Source organism: Zosterops lateralis (assembly GCF_965231275.1).
Source record: "Zosterops lateralis genome assembly, chromosome: 18".
NCBI lineage: Eukaryota > Metazoa > Chordata > Aves > Passeriformes > Zosteropidae > Zosterops > Zosterops lateralis.
The window spans coordinates 12,226,099-12,243,422 of record NC_139778.1 but is presented as its reverse complement, the minus strand read 5'-3'; the positions used below and the strand labels follow the sequence as shown (position 1 = coordinate 12,243,422).

At 49.0% G+C, this 17,324-nt stretch overlaps 3 protein-coding genes across 5 annotated transcripts; 2 read left to right on the top strand and 1 right to left on the bottom strand.

Moving 5' to 3' along the window:
* Positions 1 to 115: 115 nt before the first annotated feature.
* Positions 116 to 7,981, top strand: RFNG (RFNG O-fucosylpeptide 3-beta-N-acetylglucosaminyltransferase; the record flags this gene model as incomplete). The annotated part of the gene is made up of 8 exons (XM_083874695.1): positions 116 to 496; positions 1,314 to 1,362; positions 1,862 to 1,964; positions 2,344 to 2,497; positions 3,529 to 3,617; positions 3,708 to 3,873; positions 5,185 to 5,270; positions 5,524 to 7,981. The coding sequence occupies 8 exons, from the start codon at positions 116 to 118 to the stop codon at positions 5,588 to 5,590; spliced, it is 1,095 nt and encodes a 364-aa protein (XP_083730821.1). The 3' UTR covers positions 5,591 to 7,981.
* Positions 7,982 to 8,445: 464 nt separating this feature from the next.
* Positions 8,446 to 13,872, top strand: DCXR (dicarbonyl and L-xylulose reductase). 2 transcript variants are annotated; one of them, XR_014591358.1, is made up of 9 exons: positions 8,446 to 8,518; positions 8,593 to 8,690; positions 8,773 to 8,927; positions 10,378 to 10,420; positions 10,745 to 10,844; positions 10,983 to 11,047; positions 11,136 to 11,253; positions 13,304 to 13,382; positions 13,827 to 13,872. XR_014591358.1 is itself a non-coding variant. In XM_083874696.1 (8 exons), the coding sequence occupies exons 1-8, from the start codon at positions 8,461 to 8,463 to the stop codon at positions 11,818 to 11,820; spliced, it is 741 nt and encodes a 246-aa protein (XP_083730822.1). In that variant the 5' UTR covers positions 8,446 to 8,460; the 3' UTR covers positions 11,821 to 12,005. The 2 variants fall into 2 exon arrangements, 1 of the variants encoding a protein (XP_083730822.1); XM_083874696.1 differs by lacking the exons at positions 13,304 to 13,382; positions 13,827 to 13,872 and adding an exon at positions 11,717 to 12,005.
* RAC3 (Rac family small GTPase 3) lies at positions 12,836 to 17,155 on the bottom strand. 2 transcript variants are annotated; one of them, XM_083874697.1, is made up of 7 exons: positions 17,074 to 17,137; positions 16,579 to 16,656; positions 14,910 to 14,981; positions 14,539 to 14,656; positions 13,843 to 13,905; positions 13,210 to 13,369; positions 12,836 to 13,099 (listed from the first exon to the last, which is right to left on the bottom strand). In XM_083874697.1, exons 1-7 carry the CDS (start codon positions 17,106 to 17,108, stop codon positions 12,969 to 12,971), a joined length of 657 nt encoding a protein of 218 aa, XP_083730823.1. In that variant the 5' UTR covers positions 17,109 to 17,137; the 3' UTR covers positions 12,836 to 12,968. The 2 variants fall into 2 exon arrangements, with proteins under 2 accessions (XP_083730823.1, XP_083730824.1); XM_083874698.1 differs by lacking the exon at positions 16,579 to 16,656 and having other exon boundaries at positions 17,074 to 17,155.
* Between the last annotated feature and the right edge of the window lie 169 nt (positions 17,156 to 17,324).

Sequence of the window (17,324 nt, the reverse complement as noted above, 5' to 3'; positions counted from 1 at the left end):
GGCGGCGGCGGCGCGACCATCTCCGGGCGCTCCCTCCGCGGGGCCGCCGCCACCTCGCGGGGTGTGGGGCCATGAGGCGGCCGCGCTCTGCGGCGGGGGCCCGCGGGGCTGCAGCATGAGCGGCCCTTGCCTGGGGCTGCGCAGGGCCGGGGTCCTGCTGTCCCTGGGCGCCGCCGCCCTCCTGCTGCTGCTGCTGCCGCGGGGGCAGCGCCCCGCCGGGCCCCGCCCGCCGCCCGCCGCCGGGCCCAGCGGGGCCCCGCCGCACCGAGCGGGCCCCGAGGGCGCTGCCGGAGCGCCGGGCGGCGGGGGCCGGGGCGGAGGCCTCGCCGGTGGCCCACAGCTGGCGCGGAGGGGCCGCCCCGGGGGGCCCGGCGGCTCGGCCAGGGAGAGCCTGGAGCTGAAGGACATCTTTATTGCCGTGAAGACTACGAGGAAATACCACAAGAGCCGGCTGGACTTGCTCCTCCAAACCTGGATCTCCCAGGCGAAGGGACAGGTGAGGGCCTCCCCGGCCGGGAGCCTGGGCCCTGCCCTTCCAGGGCAGCTGCTGCACTCCCAAGGAGCTTTTTCTTACTTGTCTTAAAACCGACTTTCTTTGTAAGACTGTGGAAGGTCGTCTTATTAGCGTTTGGTATGAACGTGCTTCCAAAAGAGTTTGTTGCTGATTAAGCCAGTTACCTGCAATATGGGGTCGGTATTCTAAGCGTAGTTTGCTGATTTTTATATGACTGTGGAAAGTGCTTTCGTGATACTGAAAGATTTCTGGTGATGATAGATCTAAGCCGACATTTTAGACTAAGTAGTTTAGCCACCTAAGTTTTCCTGTAGAACATAAAATTTGTTCCCTTGTTTCAGAATTTCAGTCCATTCAAGTATTTTAATGAGATTTTTTTCCAGCAGTTGGAACAAGACCGTTTTAACCACCTACCACTTTCCACCCTGCCTTGCATCCTTTCTTTTTAACCTCCTTGACAGCTGTGGATGATTCCTAGCCAGAGAGAGGAGGTAGTACCAAAAAAGACTAAAATCCTTTCTGTCTGGAAATCAGTTGTGTGTACTCTGAGACAAGGAGGGTAAAATACAGCCTGTTTTATTGAACTGACACTCTTCTGCTTTGTAATGAAAAAATGTAACAAATAAGGCAGGGGTTGAAGTTGCTGGAGGTCTCTGCACCCCTACTCCCTCCCCCATTCCAGTGGATACTGTGAAACAAACTACCAAGACAGACAAAACATCCTGAATTCTGACTGAGAAAATTTAAAATTAGAATCTGAATTTCTTAAATGTGGACACATCATTTTTGTCTCCCACAGACATTTATATTCACGGACTGGGAAGATCGGGAGCTACGCCTGAAAGCAGGTGAGCTGTGCAGCAGCATAGAGAATTCTGTTATAACTGACTTCTGTTTCTTTCATGCTCTCTATAGAAGTCCTTATTTCATGCTGTAAAAGCAATTAAGGAGGTTAAGATGGAGAAAATCTCTCTGTAATTGCTACCTGGACAAGATGCCTGGAACTTCCAGAATACTGGGTTCACCTTTGTGCCCCCTTTCTTCTTGTTAGAAAGCTTATGTTTTTGTGGTCCTAAGTTATAGTGGATATTTCCTTTGTGCACATCTCATTGCACTGTTTATATACCCTTGCTTGTCTTTATGCACTCACACAATTTTGTGACCTCTGCAGAGCTTACAAGGCAGAGGGATAACCTGTGAGCCCTGCCTGTCCTGCAGTTTCTTCTCCATGCATGCACCATGTGCACCTCAGATGTACAGTATTAGTGCCAAATGTGCACTTCTTTTGTAGTCTTTTTGATTACACATGCTTCCCAAACCCAAAAAGGCTGATCTTTATTCTTCCAGGGGATCATATGATCAACACCAACTGTTCCGCTGTCCATACCCGGCAAGCTCTCTGCTGCAAGATGTCTGTGGAATATGATAAATTCCTGGAATCTGGGCAAAAGTAAGTGAAACACATTGTTCTGATTGACTTTGTTTCTTCCAGTTCTGTGCTTACAGGAAACTTGAATAACCATCTCTGTTCCAGTCAGGAATGTGATATTAGCTAAAATGTAGGGATGAGTGCAGGAAAGGGAGCACAGCATGAAGCAGTGTTTATAAACAAGCTTCATCTGAAAGGTGGAAAGGATTATAATCTAAGGAGGTTATTAAATTCAGCCTCTTCACAGACTTAGCATCTGGGAGTGCTTTCATCTTTCCTATTCTGTAATTTGGGACAATAAGAAATACTTTCTGCTCCAAGCCTGAAAGACTATGACTCAGTTGTAAACCTATAACTCATTTCTTTGTCCGTATAACTTCTTGCTTTGTTTTGTTTGAAGATGGTTTTGCCATGTGGACGATGACAACTACGTGAACCCTCGGACTCTCCTCCATCTCTTGTCTGCCTTCTCACACAGCCAGGATGTCTACGTGGGGCGACCAAGCCTGGACCACCCCATCGAAGCAGCTGACCATGTCCAAAGCGATGGATCAGTAAGCAAACCTTTTTCAGTTTGTCTGAGAGACATCCCAATCTTCTAAACCTTTAAAACCTTGACAATTCATAGGATTCCCCCATAAACCCAAGTGATTTAATCTGCAAGAAGTGAACCTGGTGATGGTCATTTTTAGAGGCCGGATGCTGAGTTAAATGCACCTTCACTCTGATGTTGTGTGCATATCTGTGCACAATGGAGGTTGTCTCCTGGATGGTGATCTGTTTCTGTTCCTTTACTCATGTATGCTGTGATCTCCCTCACACTGATCTTAGAGGGCCTCCCCACCTTGACTCTTACTTTTCCTTTGGTGGCTTTGGGGGCAGTGTTCCTTGTTTTAGGGCTTGGGAGTTTGGGTGGAAGTTCAAGGGGCTTCTTACTTGTTTTGAATGTAGTTTCACACACATTGTCATTGTCTTGAACCAAGCTCAGATAGGTAACAAAAGCTTTCTGGATAGATCAAGTATTCCAGTATAAAGTGGTTATTTTCAAGAACCAGAAGCAAAGGTATCTCAATCACAAGATACATGTGCTAAGGAAAAAGTCCTAACCAGGTCACCTGCACTTGCAGGTCTCTTTAAAGATATATTGTTTCACTGGCCAGAAAGTCAGTTATAAAGCAGCTTGTTAGGGAAGACTCTGCACAACAAAACAGTCTCCTTGGACATGGAGCCAATATATATATGAACCACCTTTGATATCCTCAGTAACACTGAGCTGGTTATGACCCTTGGTTAAAATGAACAGGGGAATTGAGTAGGAGTGGGACTATCATTTTCCATTTCATGTGTGCTACCTCCCTTATGCCAATTTGATGGTTTACCTGCTGTCTGTTTCAAGATAGTATCATTTGAGATAACAGCTAGCTGCACTTTCAGCAGCCTAAACAAATAGGGATTCATCTGCAGCCTTGTTCTGACTCAGATGTAGTAACGTGGTATCAAAACATTGAGTTCCCTTCCCTGCCCAGCCAAATGCAAGAAGCTGATTATCAGTAACTGTTGTGTGTTTTTTCTTTTTGCTCTTCAGAAGACAACAGTGAAATTCTGGTTTGCCACAGGTGGAGCTGGGTTCTGTATCAGCCGAGGCCTTGCCCTGAAGATGAGTCCCTGGGCCAGGTAAGCACTGTTCCTAGCTGAGCTTCATCAATACGTGGTTGGGAGGCTTTAAAACACATTTTAGTTTGTCTCCTGTGCTTTCTGTCACAGCCTGGGCAATTTCATTAGTACTGCGGAAAGAGTGCGCCTTCCCGATGACTGCACTATTGGCTACATCATTGAGGGGCTGCTGGAGGTGAAGCTGCTGCACAGCCCCTTGTTCCATTCCCACCTGGAAAACCTGCAGAGACTGCAAGGCGAGTCTGTGCTGCAGCAGGTAGGGCTATGCCTCATCTCCTGTTCTTATAATTGCACCTCAGTCTGATCACAAAGAATACTCCACACAGACAGCCCTGTTCAGCAAAGAAGGATATCTACAGACTCACTCAGAGCTGTGTCCTGCTCAAGTCCTTCATTTAGGAAAAAGGCACAGTTTCACCCCAGCCAACTAGGTCATATAGCTGTCCCCTCTTTGGGGACATATTCTGCTACATGAAGCCTAAATAGGGTGTTTCCCATATCCTTCTAAACCCTGACTTTTTGCATGTAGCAGTAGTAGAAAGTGCAGAAGTTTGCTAAATAGTCTTCCTGGTTTTGCCTAACAAAGTTTCAGTCTTAATTCCTGCTGTTCAAAAAGGCAGCTACAATAAGTACTTCTTCAATAGCTAAGACCTAATTAAATGTTTCATGATTTTTAAGAATAATTTGTCTGAATCTCAAGAAACTTAAAAGTTGCTTCTGAAAAATCAGGTTGTTTTTTAATTGCTGAGGTACATTTTACCTCCCGGGCAGCAGATGGAGCCACAAGGCCGTACAGCAGTGTTGGCTGCATCACACTGCTTGGCACCATAAGTAAACAGAGTATGGTTTTGCCCCTGCATGCTGCGTGGTTATGTTTTTCTGGCAGTTGTGTTAGGCAGCAGAAGCGTGCACTAGGGGCCAAATTCCACCATAATGTCATCTCCTTCATGTTAGCGAATTTCACTGTAGCATTAATACATTGTTTCACTGATGATCACTGGTTCCCTAAGATGAAGACAGCTAACCCAAAACCCAGGAAATGTGCAATTATAAAGAAAACATAAGTCTTCTTGTACCTGGCACCTGAAAAATTCTTAATGCAGTGCTTGTGTGGAGGAACAGCCGTCATATGGTGTTCCAAAGATCTAAATTTTGTTCCAGATTTGAAATATGACAATCCTTTCCATGCCATTTAACATGCAAATGTTTATCCCCACCTGTGTTAAAATATTGCTATTGCAGACTTCAGGCAATGTCTGGTGAGGATGAACGTGTTATTTAGTGAAGGTACAGACAGTAGCAGCATTAATGTCCTTACAAAGCTTACAATTGAAACTCACCCTTCAGGGAAATGAAACTTCAGATCTTCTGTGTATTCTCCCATGTTACCCTTAGTGCCATTCAGTGCCAACATTGCTTACATCAGAACTAACTGCTGTCCTCCAAATGTGATCCGTGTTCATCTTTAGAGACTTTCTTAGTCCTCATTAATATCCCTGCTCTGCTATCTCCACTCTGGTTTTCTGCATTAGCATTAGAAATTCTGAATGCTTATTTGTTTTGACAGGTAACCCTGAGTTACGGTGACCCTGAGAACAAACACAATGTCGTGAGTGTGGGAGGAGTGTTTGGCCTTCAGCAGGATCCAACCCGGTTAGTGTTCACTTCTAAAACAAGATCTCCCTACCTTGTTCACATTTGTCATCTGTAAGATGATCAGGCCCACTAATGGGGTTATTTTCTCATGTGAGCTCTTGTTACTGTGCTAAAAGCAGGTAGACCCACCCTCTGCTCCATTAGACTGCTGCACATTCAATGCTAATAATGTTCCATGTATGGAGAATTCCAATCTAATGCTGTCTTTTTCTTTTTTTTTTTTTTTCTTTTTTTTTTTTTTTTAATATAGATTTAAATCTGTCCATTGTCTGCTTTATCCTGACACTATTTGGTGCCCTGCTAAGAAGATGTCATAATTCTAGACCAACCACTGACACCTGTGTCTTAGCTAGTTTGCTTAAGGACTTGTGGAGTTTCTTTTGTGGTTTTATTCTTCTTCTGGGAGACAACCAGTGGTATCTACAAAGGGGGTAGACAGACTCAGTTTAGAAAAGCAGTAAGGTGTGGTTTATTCAGCTGCAGCCTGGGACATTCCAAGAAGAATCTTTGTTCTTTTGTCTAGTGGCTCTTCATAAGATGACCACAGTCTTGTGTATAAGTCACTTTACACTTTCATCTGATGTCATGTGAACTGTGCTTGGGCATCTCTGAGGCAAATGCAGTACTGGGAGTGAGAGTGTTCTTACTACCCTAAGGGGTTTTTAGAAGCCACTGTTTTGAAGCTGGAGTGCTAGAGCAGACTGTAGTCCCCATGGTGACAAGAGAGGGGAAGTTTTCACTCATCTTTCTTGGGAATAGAATTATTTAAGAGCTTCTGTGGCCTGCCAGATTAAAACTCCAGTGGGCCAGAATACAGAAATCCTGGAATCACTAGGGTAAACAAGGCTGAAAGCCTTTGTCATGAGAAAACCCCATGCAAGGGTAAGTTTACTCAGGACTGGGTAAGTTGCTTACAATGTACGTTCTCCCCTGTCATCCATGTGTACCTCCTGTGGAGGTAATTGTCATACCCGGCTCACATGCCACCTGAATTGCAATGGTTGATGATTATGATCTATTCCCTTGATATTTGATATTGCAGAAATATTTGCCTGACAAGATTGTTCTTCCCACTTGGTCAGTAGTTTGTCACGTGAGCTGGAGAAGCTTGTGCTGGCAAAACACACCCTGTTTCTGAAGCAGCGTGAGGGGGGAGGAATGCTGGATAGCTGCAATGCATGGAGGAGGGTTTTGATGGTATCATTTGAGGACCTTTAATTGTATGACCATGGCTACTCCAGCTTCTTCAGATAATCTTAATTACCATAAAGTCAAGATCAGTGTTTGTTTCTACTCCTTAATATTTCAACAAATAGTTCATGCAGTCACTAAAAGGAGATTGCACACTCATAAGCAGAAATTCAGTGCTCTAGCAGTGTCATCTGCTGCTGCTTTTAAAAGAAAATAAGGAATGCAGCTCCATATGTTTACTTTTTTGTTAGCCCAGACTTTGGCCACGTGCAAACCCTACCCGACCTGAAGAATGCCATTTAAAAAATACCTTTGCCAAATCACTGTTTACTCTTATAAAAAAATACTTGCTGGTTTAGTGGTAGAGTTTGGGGCAAAATTAAGGGAAGAATAATAGAATGCCATTGTATGATCTGGGCTGTGATTGCTGGCTTGGTTGTGGACCTAGCAGAAGTTTCAGGTTTCTAATTCACTGTTTCTAATTCACCTAGCAGAAGTTTCAGGCTGTGCTCAGCTGTGCTATGGGCTTCAGCTAGTTACTTGGCTTCCTGGCAAATGCCTGTCGTGTATTCAATATGCCACTTAGCACAGGTGTCAGCCTCCTGAAGTATACAGTGTTCCCTGCATTTTAACAGCCCTTTCAGTGTTTACCTCAAGACATTGTCCTCTTTGCATGATTTTAGGTAGTTCCACTGAGGGGCAAACAAGCTGACTGCTATTTACTACAGTCCTGCAGCTCATTCTTGTATTTTTCCTTTCTGTTTTGTGTACTAAGGTACACGTGAGGTATGGAAATAAGAAAGCTGCAGGGAACTGGATCAAAGCCCAGCTAGCACACGGGCTGTCAGTGTTGCAGGTGTACCTGTCACAGAAAACAGGAGGATTTGTGGAATAGTAGGTTCTACCTCTTTATTAGATGTTCTGCTAACTAGAATCGAGGCATCCTGTGGTTTAATTATTTGTCATTAATATTTCTGGAAATTCCTGGTATCCATATATATTTTTTTAAACACTTGTTAGGTTCTTGGTTTTAAATTCCTGTAGCAGAAAATGGTGAAACTTCATGAGCTCTTGAGGTGATTTTGTCTTCAAGCACTGCTTCTCAATTCTTCTTGGAAGAAGTTGGAACTTTTTTCCCCCTTCACTGGAAGCAGCCTTTGACACAGACCAAACAAGGACTGGGCAGCAATTGTGGCAAACTGCAGTTTAAAAACTACTACACTTTATACTGATGGCAGCAAAATTAAATGGTAGAAGTTTCGCAGTGTGGTCACTGGTCACACTAGGAGTGCCAAAGAGGCAGTGCCCTCAAAGCTGGGAGTGTGTTTATGGAACTTGAAAAGGACCATGTTCTCCTGCAGGGCAACAGGAAACTGTTCAGTGTGTTCAGGCTCGTTCCAAGGTTTCCTGTGTTGAGGATACAGTAAGCTGTGTGGATCTATCAGGATACAGCTTTTTTATCAAACTACTTTTTCATACATAAAGTGATTCTATAAAATAAATATTTAAATATTTCAGAGGCTGTGTTTTGTCATATTTCTTCAGCTGTGCTCTGTATCAAAAATGTATCTGCTAATCCAGAAAACTGTGCCCTCCTCTCAGGCTCAGGTGCTGCCAAGGACCAAAACGCAAGTGAGCTCAAGGACGGGGATGTGGAGAACAAAGATAGATGAGAAGAATCCTCGCACCTGCTTCTTAACAGAGCACAGTCAAAGAATTGAGATAAGGAGGATTTTATCATCCATCTTCAGCAAGAACTTGGAGGGGGCGGAGCTGGCAGGTCTTTTTCATCAGACTCTATACAGCCTGGTCGCTGAAATGATGATTCAGTCAAGAGTGAGAGCAAAGAAACTCCTCCTCTGTGTGCCTGTGGTGCTGGATCAGCCCGGCCGGGGCTGCGGGCAAAGATCGCGCTGCCCCCGGGGCCGCCCCGTCCCTGGAGCCGCCCCGGCCCCGCTCCCGGGCCCGCCCCGGGCACAGTCCAGCCCAGCCCAGCATGGAGCCCGTTCTCAGCTTCCGCGGGCGGCGGGCCCTGGTGACCGGGGCCGGCAAAGGTGACGGGGCCGGGGGCCGGGCGGGGGTCTCCCCGGGGATGGTCCGGGGCGGGTCTGACTCCATCTCCCCGCAGGGATCGGGCGCGCCGTGGCCGTGGCGCTGAGCGGGGCCGGGGCCCGAGTCACCGCGCTGAGCCGAACCGCGGCGGACCTGGAGAGCCTCAGCCGGGAGGTACCGGAGCCCTCCCCGGGCCCCCCCTCCCCGCCCCGGTACCCGCCCCGGGCCCCCCGCCCACCGCGCCGCTCTGCCGCAGTGCCCGGGCATCCAGACCCTCTGCCTGGACCTGGCCGACTGGGAGGCCGTGGAGGCGGCGCTGGGCGCGGCGGGGCCCTTCGAGCTGCTGGTGAACAACGCGGCGGTGGCGGAGCTGCAGCCCTTCCTGGAGGTGACGCGCTCGGCGCTGCAGCGGTGAGTGAGGGCCCGGTGAGGGAGGGCCCGGCCCGGTGAGTGAGGGCCCGGCCCGGTGAGTGAGGGCCCGGTGAGTGCCCGGCCCGGTGAGTGAGTGCCCGGCCCGGTGAGTGAGTGCCCGGCCCGGTGAGTGAGTGCCCGGCCCGGTGAGTGAGTGCCCGGCCCGGTGAGTGAGGGCCCGGCCCGGTGAGGGAGTGCCCGGCCCGGTGAGGGAGGGCCCGGCCCGGTGAGTGCCCGGCCCGGTGAGCGCCCGGTGAGGGCCCGGCCCCGCTCGGCACCGCAGCCCCACGGGCAGCTCCGGGGCCCGGGATACCCGCCAGGCCTCACAGAGCTGCCAACATCAAACACGGCGGCAGAGCTTTCCAGAAAAGGGTGTTTTTAGAGGGGAAGCAGCTGGAAAGAACAAAGACAGCAGCTGGTGTTCAGACACCGTTCACACTTCTATCAATGTCCAGTGTTGGTCGATTGTTACTGCGCATGTCCTTTGTCTTTACTGTCTTTTCGTTCTTTACATCATCACCTTTCACCCCTTGAACAGCAAAAGGAAACAAAGCACTGGCTCTTACAGCCATTTCTAAGTAGCCAGGACCTGCAGTGTCACTTCCAGAAGGGTGGGGTGGACCTGCCATCCCCTGGCACGGGGAGAGTGCCCCTGCTGCTCCTCAGGCTCAGAGCTTCCTCTCTAGGGCCAGCTCCGTTAAATTGAAAGGCACTTGTTGCTAAGACAATTCAGAAATAGAGACAACAAAGCCAGGTAAGGAAGCAAAAAATGGTCATGGTGGGAAATTAAAGTTGCCAACTACAGTAACATGACATCTTTTTTTCTCTGAAAAGCTCCAGTTTTGTTGTGAGTATGCTTTAGGATGCAGGCTATCTTGAGTCCACAGCCTTCTGAAAAACTGGGTCATGCTGTGTCCCCATGTTAAAAATGGGTGTTGAGAATCTATAATAAAGGTTTGTGACTAGAACATACAATGTATGGATTCTACTAAGATCATTCTGCAGAACTGGCAGGTAGAAGCCTGACTAAGGAAGCACAGTGTGGAAACAGAAGAAATGCTGCCTCTACCCACCTTAAAGCAGCTTTGCTTTATAAATCTGTGTGAAGGGTTTCCTTGACCCAAGAGTTATCTGCCCTGGCTGAGGCCCAGGGCTCTGTTTAAACTTTGACAGAGGAATTCCCATCAGGCTGCATAAGAGCAGAGTCCTGTGCAAAATGTGCCTGATGCATTTCTGCACCTCCCCACACACTGCCAGGCCAATGGACAGTTCTGGTTCATTGCTGAGATCTCACCTGACCATTCTGGCTCTCCTGACAACTTGGCATTTCTGTCCATGTCCCAGAGTACCACCAGTGTGTCCAAGAGACAAGCAGCACTTGTCCTCTGCTGCTTCCCAAAACAGCTCCCTGGGCACTTTCTAACTTAAATTTGGCTTATTTTATTTGTAGGTCTTTCGATGTGAATTTTGGGGCTGTGCTTCATGTTTCCCAGGTGAGGAAGAATTATCACTACAGCTGCCTCCATGAATAGCAGTGACTAAATTGTAGCACATAGTAGGGGAATGTGTCCACTGTGGGGGTTGAAAAGACTGCAGTCCAAAGTCAATCTGACAAATTACATGTACAGCCCGTTCACACTCTTGCTTTGATGGGTGTAAGCAGGAGGCAGTGAGGACTTGCTTCCTCCAGATGGTTTTGTTCTTTGGTGTACCATGATAGCCCAGCAAGATTCCTCTGGAGTGAAATAATGATTTCTCTTGTTAGGATTCTGGCATTCTTCTTTTTTTTCCTTTTCCCCTCTTCTCCTCCTCCCCAGATAGTTGCTCGGCAGATGATTGCACAGGGGGTGCCGGGGGCTATTGTCAATGTCTCCAGCCAGGCGTCGAAGCGCGCGCTGAGGGATCACGCTGTTTACTGTAAGTGTGTGCAGCTTCAGCAGTGCCCTCTCAGTTTTGACCAGCTGGAGACCCATAGTCACCGAGCTGCTGCCTGCCAGCTACCCTTGTGTTCCAGACCAGGTGCGATGCAGGTAAATACCTCCTCTTCTCTTCAAGGTTCCACGAAAAGTGCTTTGGATATGCTGAGCCAAGTAATGGCAATGGAACTGGGACCCCACAAGGTAGGAGTTTGTGAGAGAAAAGTGTGAAAGCTGAACCTGAGCACAACCACTGCAGTTGAGTTAGACTGTTTGTTGCTCCTGGTTCCAGATCAGGGTGAACACTGTGAACCCCACTGTGGTTATGACTGACATGGGGAGAATTAACTGGAGTGACCCTCAGAAATCTGCTGCCATGCTTGCTCGGATTCCGCTGGGAAAGTTTGCAGGTCAGTGATGTCGGTCTGTCCCCAGGCTGTGCTCTTATGTTTTCTCCAAGCCTTCCTTCTCACTGACAGCACAACCAGAAGTTGCTGATTTTTGAGCAAAGTGACAGTTCTGCTGAATGCCTTTTGGCTGAATTCCTGCAGTATTTTATCATGGCAGGGTGAGAATCAATCCTCCTCTCACTTTTTCTACAGCCTCATCTTGGGACAAATGAAATGAACTTACTCTGTTGTTCATAAACCTGACTGGGTGGTTGCTGTGACCTAAGCACCATTTGACCACAATGACACTTTGATGTCCAGCTCTCAGCCACACTGTCCCAGACACTTCATCAAGCACAGTTTGAAGGCAGAAACACTTTCTGGCTCTAATTACCTGTAGAGGTCAAAGGCTGACCTTTCTAGGTGCTTGTTTTTCTGGTACAATTTGAGGTGGGCATCAGATGTTCTCTGTGTTTGATTGCAGAGGTGGATGATGTGGTGAACAGCATTCTCTTCCTGCTGAGTGACAAGAGTGCTATGACAACTGGCAGCTCATTGATGATTGATGGGGGCTTTCTTGTCTCCTAAGATGATAGCTGCATTTCACACCTGGCCTCGATTTCCATATGAATACTGCCTAGATGTAAACTGGATAGAAAACAGTGACACAGACTTCTTGCTGGAGGGGCAGCAGGGCTGAAGGTTGTATTAGAAGTGAGGCAGAAAATCAGCTGTGCAAGGCTGCTATATAATAAAGCTCACAAACACCTTCATGGAGAATGTTTATTGCACCAAATAAGGTTTTATCTTGTCACTCTACATGATGATTAGAAATTGGACCTTTCTTCCAACCCTGTTCCCTCCCCCACAACCCTTCAGAAGCTCTCCCTGTTCCATCCAAATCCACAGAGTCCGTCTGCATTTTCAGTGGGAAGGGAAAGAAGTTAGCAGACTCCACATTGCTTCCTTTGTTGTCTTTAGTAGGAAAAAAAAATAGAGGCAACAACCCCAGCCCTGCTCTGCAGAGACTGGATTCTGGGGGGAGGCCCTGCTAAAGACTAATGGGGGGGAGCAGCACCGTGCTGTCCTAGGGTGTGCACACACAAAAAGGCAAATGCATTGATTGCACAGAGCTGTTTCACTCACAGAGTTAGGCTAGTACCCAATAAAGCACCTAATGATTTGTTTTTCAGCTTGTCATTTACTTTGACCCCTTCCAGGGCTGGTTATGATTTCTTTAACAGTCTCAGGAACATTCTGCTAGAGCACCAGTTTGTTAACTGTTAGCCACAGCAGGCTGGGCAAGGAGACCCTACCACCCTCCCAGCTATTCTTGTCTTTCAGCACCATTGAAATCAGCTCCCTCCCCACTCCCACCACGATGTTCACTACCTGTTTTACCTGCAGGCTGAAAACAGGTGTTTCCAGAATAGGATGGATGTCTCAGCCCTTTCCACTCGGAGTTCAGGAGAGCCAAAACAGCTTGTTGCCTGAAGGAGCTACCTTGCCTTCCCCGCTGTACCTCCCCTGGGGGCTGCATAGTCCCCAGCTGGTCTCCTGTCCCCACTGCCCCTTCACATCAACACTGACGTTAAATCAAAGAGACATTTAAAAAACACTGACTTCATACATGATGAAGGGCCCTACACATCCCAGCCCCCTTCAGAAACACCCAGCTTAATATGCAATCTGTCAGAGGATGACAGCATGCTGAGCCAACACCTGGGCCACAGCCCTCAAAACATGGTACACTTTTTGCCAGGCTTCTTCACAGGTGGTGGGCAGAGCACAGCCCGGATGGCTTCATCAAAGACCGTCTTCAAGCCCCTCTGTGTCAGGGCAGAGCACTCGAGGTACTTTACTGACCCTGGAGAAAGAGAGCTCCAGCTCAGCCACTCCAGTTCTGCCACCACACACTGTCCCCCACCCACTCACCAAGTTCAATGCCATCGACATCTGCCTGCTGATGACACTCACCAATCTCCCGAGCCATGGCCAAGCCTTGGGGATAGGTGATGGGGGCCAGCTTCTTATCACGTAACCTTTCAATGGTGTCCTTATCATCCCTCAGGTCCAGCTTGGTGCCCACCAGGATAATAGGTGTATTTGGGCAATGGTGTCGGACCTCAGGATACCACTGGAACAGAGAGGCATGACAAGAAAAGTAGTTATATGAATGGCCATAACCATGAGGATGCATTCCTACTATTGGGAATGAAGAGGTTCACTACTGACATGGTGGTGACACCTGAACAGGATACTGCTGCCTACTGTTCTAATATGTTCTGCAAAAAGAGACTGTTGCATATATAATAATGAGGGCACAAGACACAGAATCCTGACAGCCAACTCTGCACACAGTGCTTCCCTTAATTGTATTTTAGCTTCTAAGAAATCCCCCATCTTAAAACACAGATTCAGAAAGGCAATAACTTAGCCAAAGAAGTCATGAATAAAAAGTAGGCCCCTCTTAAAACCTGCAGACTATGATTTTCCCTCACCAAGACATTACTGTTGAAGTTTTGGGCTTGTAGGCGTGGTGCTGGGTGGGGCAGGGAGCATCACTGGTTCTTCCCTTCTACTGTTTCACCCAGGAGGAGAATACTTTACCTTAGCTCTGACATTCTCAAAGGAGGCTGGACTCACAAGGGAGAAGCAGATCAAGAAAACATCCTGTGTAAAAACAAGAGGGTCAGCTGTGCAGAAAGAAACAGCTAGAGTGAAGGGAGGCTGCAGAGGGAGCCCGAGAAAGCACAACCTCCTCCCACAAGCAAGGACTGCTGTGGCTTTAAGAAATTCTTCCCCATTAAGGGTGTTAAACTAATTCAGAGAGGGAAGGAATGGACCTTGAGTGTATGATTATATCTTCTTGTACAATGCTGGGCTCTGCAGGTTAGGAGCCTGAGGCCTCAAACATACTAACAGTGCTAAGGGCTCCACCAGCAGCACAGGGCTTAGGAACTGCTGCATCCAGAAACACTCCTAGGGCAGCCCAAGGGGGATCTGTCCAGCTGAGAGAGAATGCGAATATGGAACTGGCTCTGTTGCACAACAGCTCTACAGCATTCCTTTCACTTGAGCCTCCCTGGGGCACCCATAACTCTTCAAAGACCATTACACAGAAAAGACTAGAACAGGACAACCTCTTAGGGGAGAAAATCAGCCATGATACCTCAAACAACCAGAATTATGAGTGTAGCTGCAGGAACTCAGACGTTCCTCAGAGGAATGAAATGTGCCTGTCCTTGGGAGCCTCCCTGTGTGAGAGAGGGAGCAGTGACAAGCCAGCCCAAGCCCAGCACTCACCGTCTGTGGATAGGAAAGAGGCCGCAGTCGGTCATAGTCCTCCTGCCCTGCTGTATCCCAGAGGCCCAGGTTCACTGGCTTTCCATCTACCATCACATTGGCAGAATAATTATCAAACCTGCCAATGAGGAGCGCCCATCAGTGACAATTCTGTGGAGACCTTCACTTCTCTATACAGAATTCATAGGGGCAGTGAATCAGGAAAGGAAGCTGCAGTTCCAGTGGGGACAGTCTGCCTTCCTCACACACAGCCACAGCATCAGCCTCACCTGGCAAGGTCTGATTTGCAACAGCCACCTCCTCACACACAAATCCAACCTTTACACACACGTGCAAACAGATCAAAAATGAAGCCCAAGGCCATTACTTACACGGTGGGAATGTATTCTCCAGGAAAGGCATTTGTGGTGTAACTGATCAGCAAGCAGGTCTTCCCTACAGCTCTGCAGAGGGTAAGAGTGACAAGCATGAGGAAGGATGGTACAGCACAGAGCACTAAGGCAGTAAAACTCACTCTTCCCCCACCAAAAACACATGGTTAGGTAAAAAGTTACCATGTGAGAAAACAAGGCTGTTGCAGGCTGGAATTCCCTAGCTGTCACAGACATGGCCTGAACTCAAAAGGTCCACCTTGCTGCCTGAGCACTTCCTAACCCTGCCCTCTGCCACTCCTTTTCCCTTCCCATTCAGCCCTCAGCAAGACATCAGTCAAAACATACTTGCTCCATGAACCAAGAGAGGGAATAAATTAGGGTTTTGTACTGGGCTCAACAGATGCATGGTAATTCAGCAAAATGGATAAACAGTGAGGTTAAAAAACATCCAACAATGCAGAATTCTGCAAGCTCCTCGCATACAGTATCAATACATACAAAAGGGAAAAAAGAAGTTTCCATAAACAAAAATGGACTTTAAAACTGATCGCTGTCAGTTTGGAAAAAGATTAGTGAAGAAGGATAAAAATACCAGCTCAGGGCTTTGCTAAAGGTTGGTGGGATTGGTCAGCCCAGCAGTGGCAGCTGGCAAGGCCACAGCAGTGTAAGCACAGAGACTTTAACCAGTCCTGTAGATTTCCTAATGGAGAGCTTCACTGTAAGAACAGATCAGTACCAGCAGTGTGAGCAACCTCTTTATCAGGGAGAAAGTTGTGAACAGCAGACAACCTTCCAGAAAAAGACTGTGAGTGCCAGAGCCAGGGAAAGCTGCTGTGAGGTGCCTGGGGGAAGCTGAACAGGCAGCAGAAATGTGTGTCCCCATCCCAACTCTGCAACCAGACGGATGTAAGAGAGGATGTCAGAAGAGAGGAACAGAGCTGACAGTCCCCTGCACACGCCAGGACGACAGAAAGCACAGAGAGAATGAACCACTTTTACAACTTTTCCTCTGGATTAGGTCCCCTTGGCCTGAGGAAAGAGAAGTTTTGTCATGAACCACTGTGCTGACTGGTCCAACTTCCCTCCTGAACTGTGACTTCTCTTTCCCACCAAACAGGGAAGCCTGTAATTCACAAAAACCTGTGCATCTATGTCTTTCCAATTTCTTTTAGTCTGCACTGCTGATTTGGTCTTAAGGCAAAATACAAGACAGCAAACCTTCAGCTGAACATCCTGAGCTGCCAGTGATTCCTCTCCCTTCTGCAATCAGGCTGTGCTTTCTCCTACTCCCTTCTGTAGCCCTCACAGGCTGGAACCTGGAAGGCCTGACCACAAATGTGTGTTTGAGGGGGTGGCATGCACGAGAAAGGGGAAATCTAGTTTCTGCCCAAGACCAGTTCACATTTAAGTCTGAGTACCTCAGCTCTGTTCTTGCTGCAGTGAGTAAACTGGAATTGTGAGGAAAAATGTGTAGGATGAGTTGGAAAGTTATAAAGCAGCATAAAGCTAGTGCATTCCTGCATCTTGGAGGCAGATGTGTTCCCAAAAAAAGGCATTTAGGAACAGCCTAAAGAAAAAAGCAAAAAGGGTGACAAGGAGCACGTGGTGAAATCAGAAAGAGCAACGCATTTCACCTCGGAACAATCAACAAAAGGACACCCGAGACCTGCGAACATCAAGATTTTCGGGAGGACTCTTGTCAGGAATAAAGCAGGTACAATGAAAAATAGCAAAATATCGGCACCTAAATAAAACAACAAGGAGGCGAACGTAAAACCCCAGAGAAGCCCGTGTTTGCTGCCCAGGCAGCACCCGAGTTGATGAACCAGGGAAGGAGCGGGGCAGGGCTGGGGGGCCGCGGCCAGGCCCCAGGCTTAATCAATCCCCGCCAGGCTCCAGCGGCGGCCCGGCCCCTCAGCCCCGCTCCTGTTCCCCTCAGCCCCGCTCCTGTTCCCCTCAGCCCCGCTCCTGCTCCTGTTCCCGCTCCCGCCGGCCCCGCCCGGACCGGGCCCGCGGCGCTCCAGGCCGGACCGAGCCGCGGGGCCTCCGCCGGCCGAGCAGCTCTCCCGGGGCGCGGGCCCGGCCAGCCCTCCCTCCCTCCCCGGGCCCGCTCGGTGCGGGGCTGCGGGCCCGGGGCGCGGCCCCGCCGGCGCTCACTCACCCGTCGCCCACCACCACACACTTGATCGCCTGCATCTGCCCGCGATGGCGGCGCCGCGACTGCGCCGCAGAGAGCGCGCGGGGCGGGGCGGGGCCGGGCGGGCGAGCGGGGCCGAGCCGAGCCGAGAGTGGCCGAGAGGGGCCGAGCCGAGCCGAGCCGGGCCGAAACGAGCCGAGCCGAGCCGAGCCGGGCCGAAACGAGCCGAGCCTCCCGCCGGCCCCGCCCCGCCCCGGCGGCCCCGCCCCGCGGAA

Coding starts and splice junctions, on each gene's coding strand:
- DCXR (XM_083874696.1), top strand. CDS start 8,461: ATGGAGCCCGTTCTCAGCTTCCGCGGGCGGCGGGCCCTGGTGACCGGG. Junction 11,048..11,135: donor TGGAACTGGGACCCCACAAG/GTAGGAGTTTGT, acceptor TCCTGGTTCCAG/ATCAGGGTGAACACTGTGAA. Junction 11,254..11,716: donor TCCGCTGGGAAAGTTTGCAG/GTCAGTGATGTC, acceptor GTTTGATTGCAG/AGGTGGATGATGTGGTGAAC.
- RAC3 (XM_083874697.1), bottom strand. CDS start 17,108: ATGCAGGCGATCAAGTGTGTGGTGGTGGGCGACGG. Junction 16,657..17,073: donor TGTGTGGTGGTGGGCGACGG/GTGAGTGAGCGC, acceptor TGTTTTATTTAG/GTGCCGATATTTTGCTATTT. Junction 13,370..13,842: donor TTGAGAATGTCAGAGCTAAG/GTAAAGTATTCT, acceptor TCTCTGTTCCAG/TGGTATCCTGAGGTCCGACA.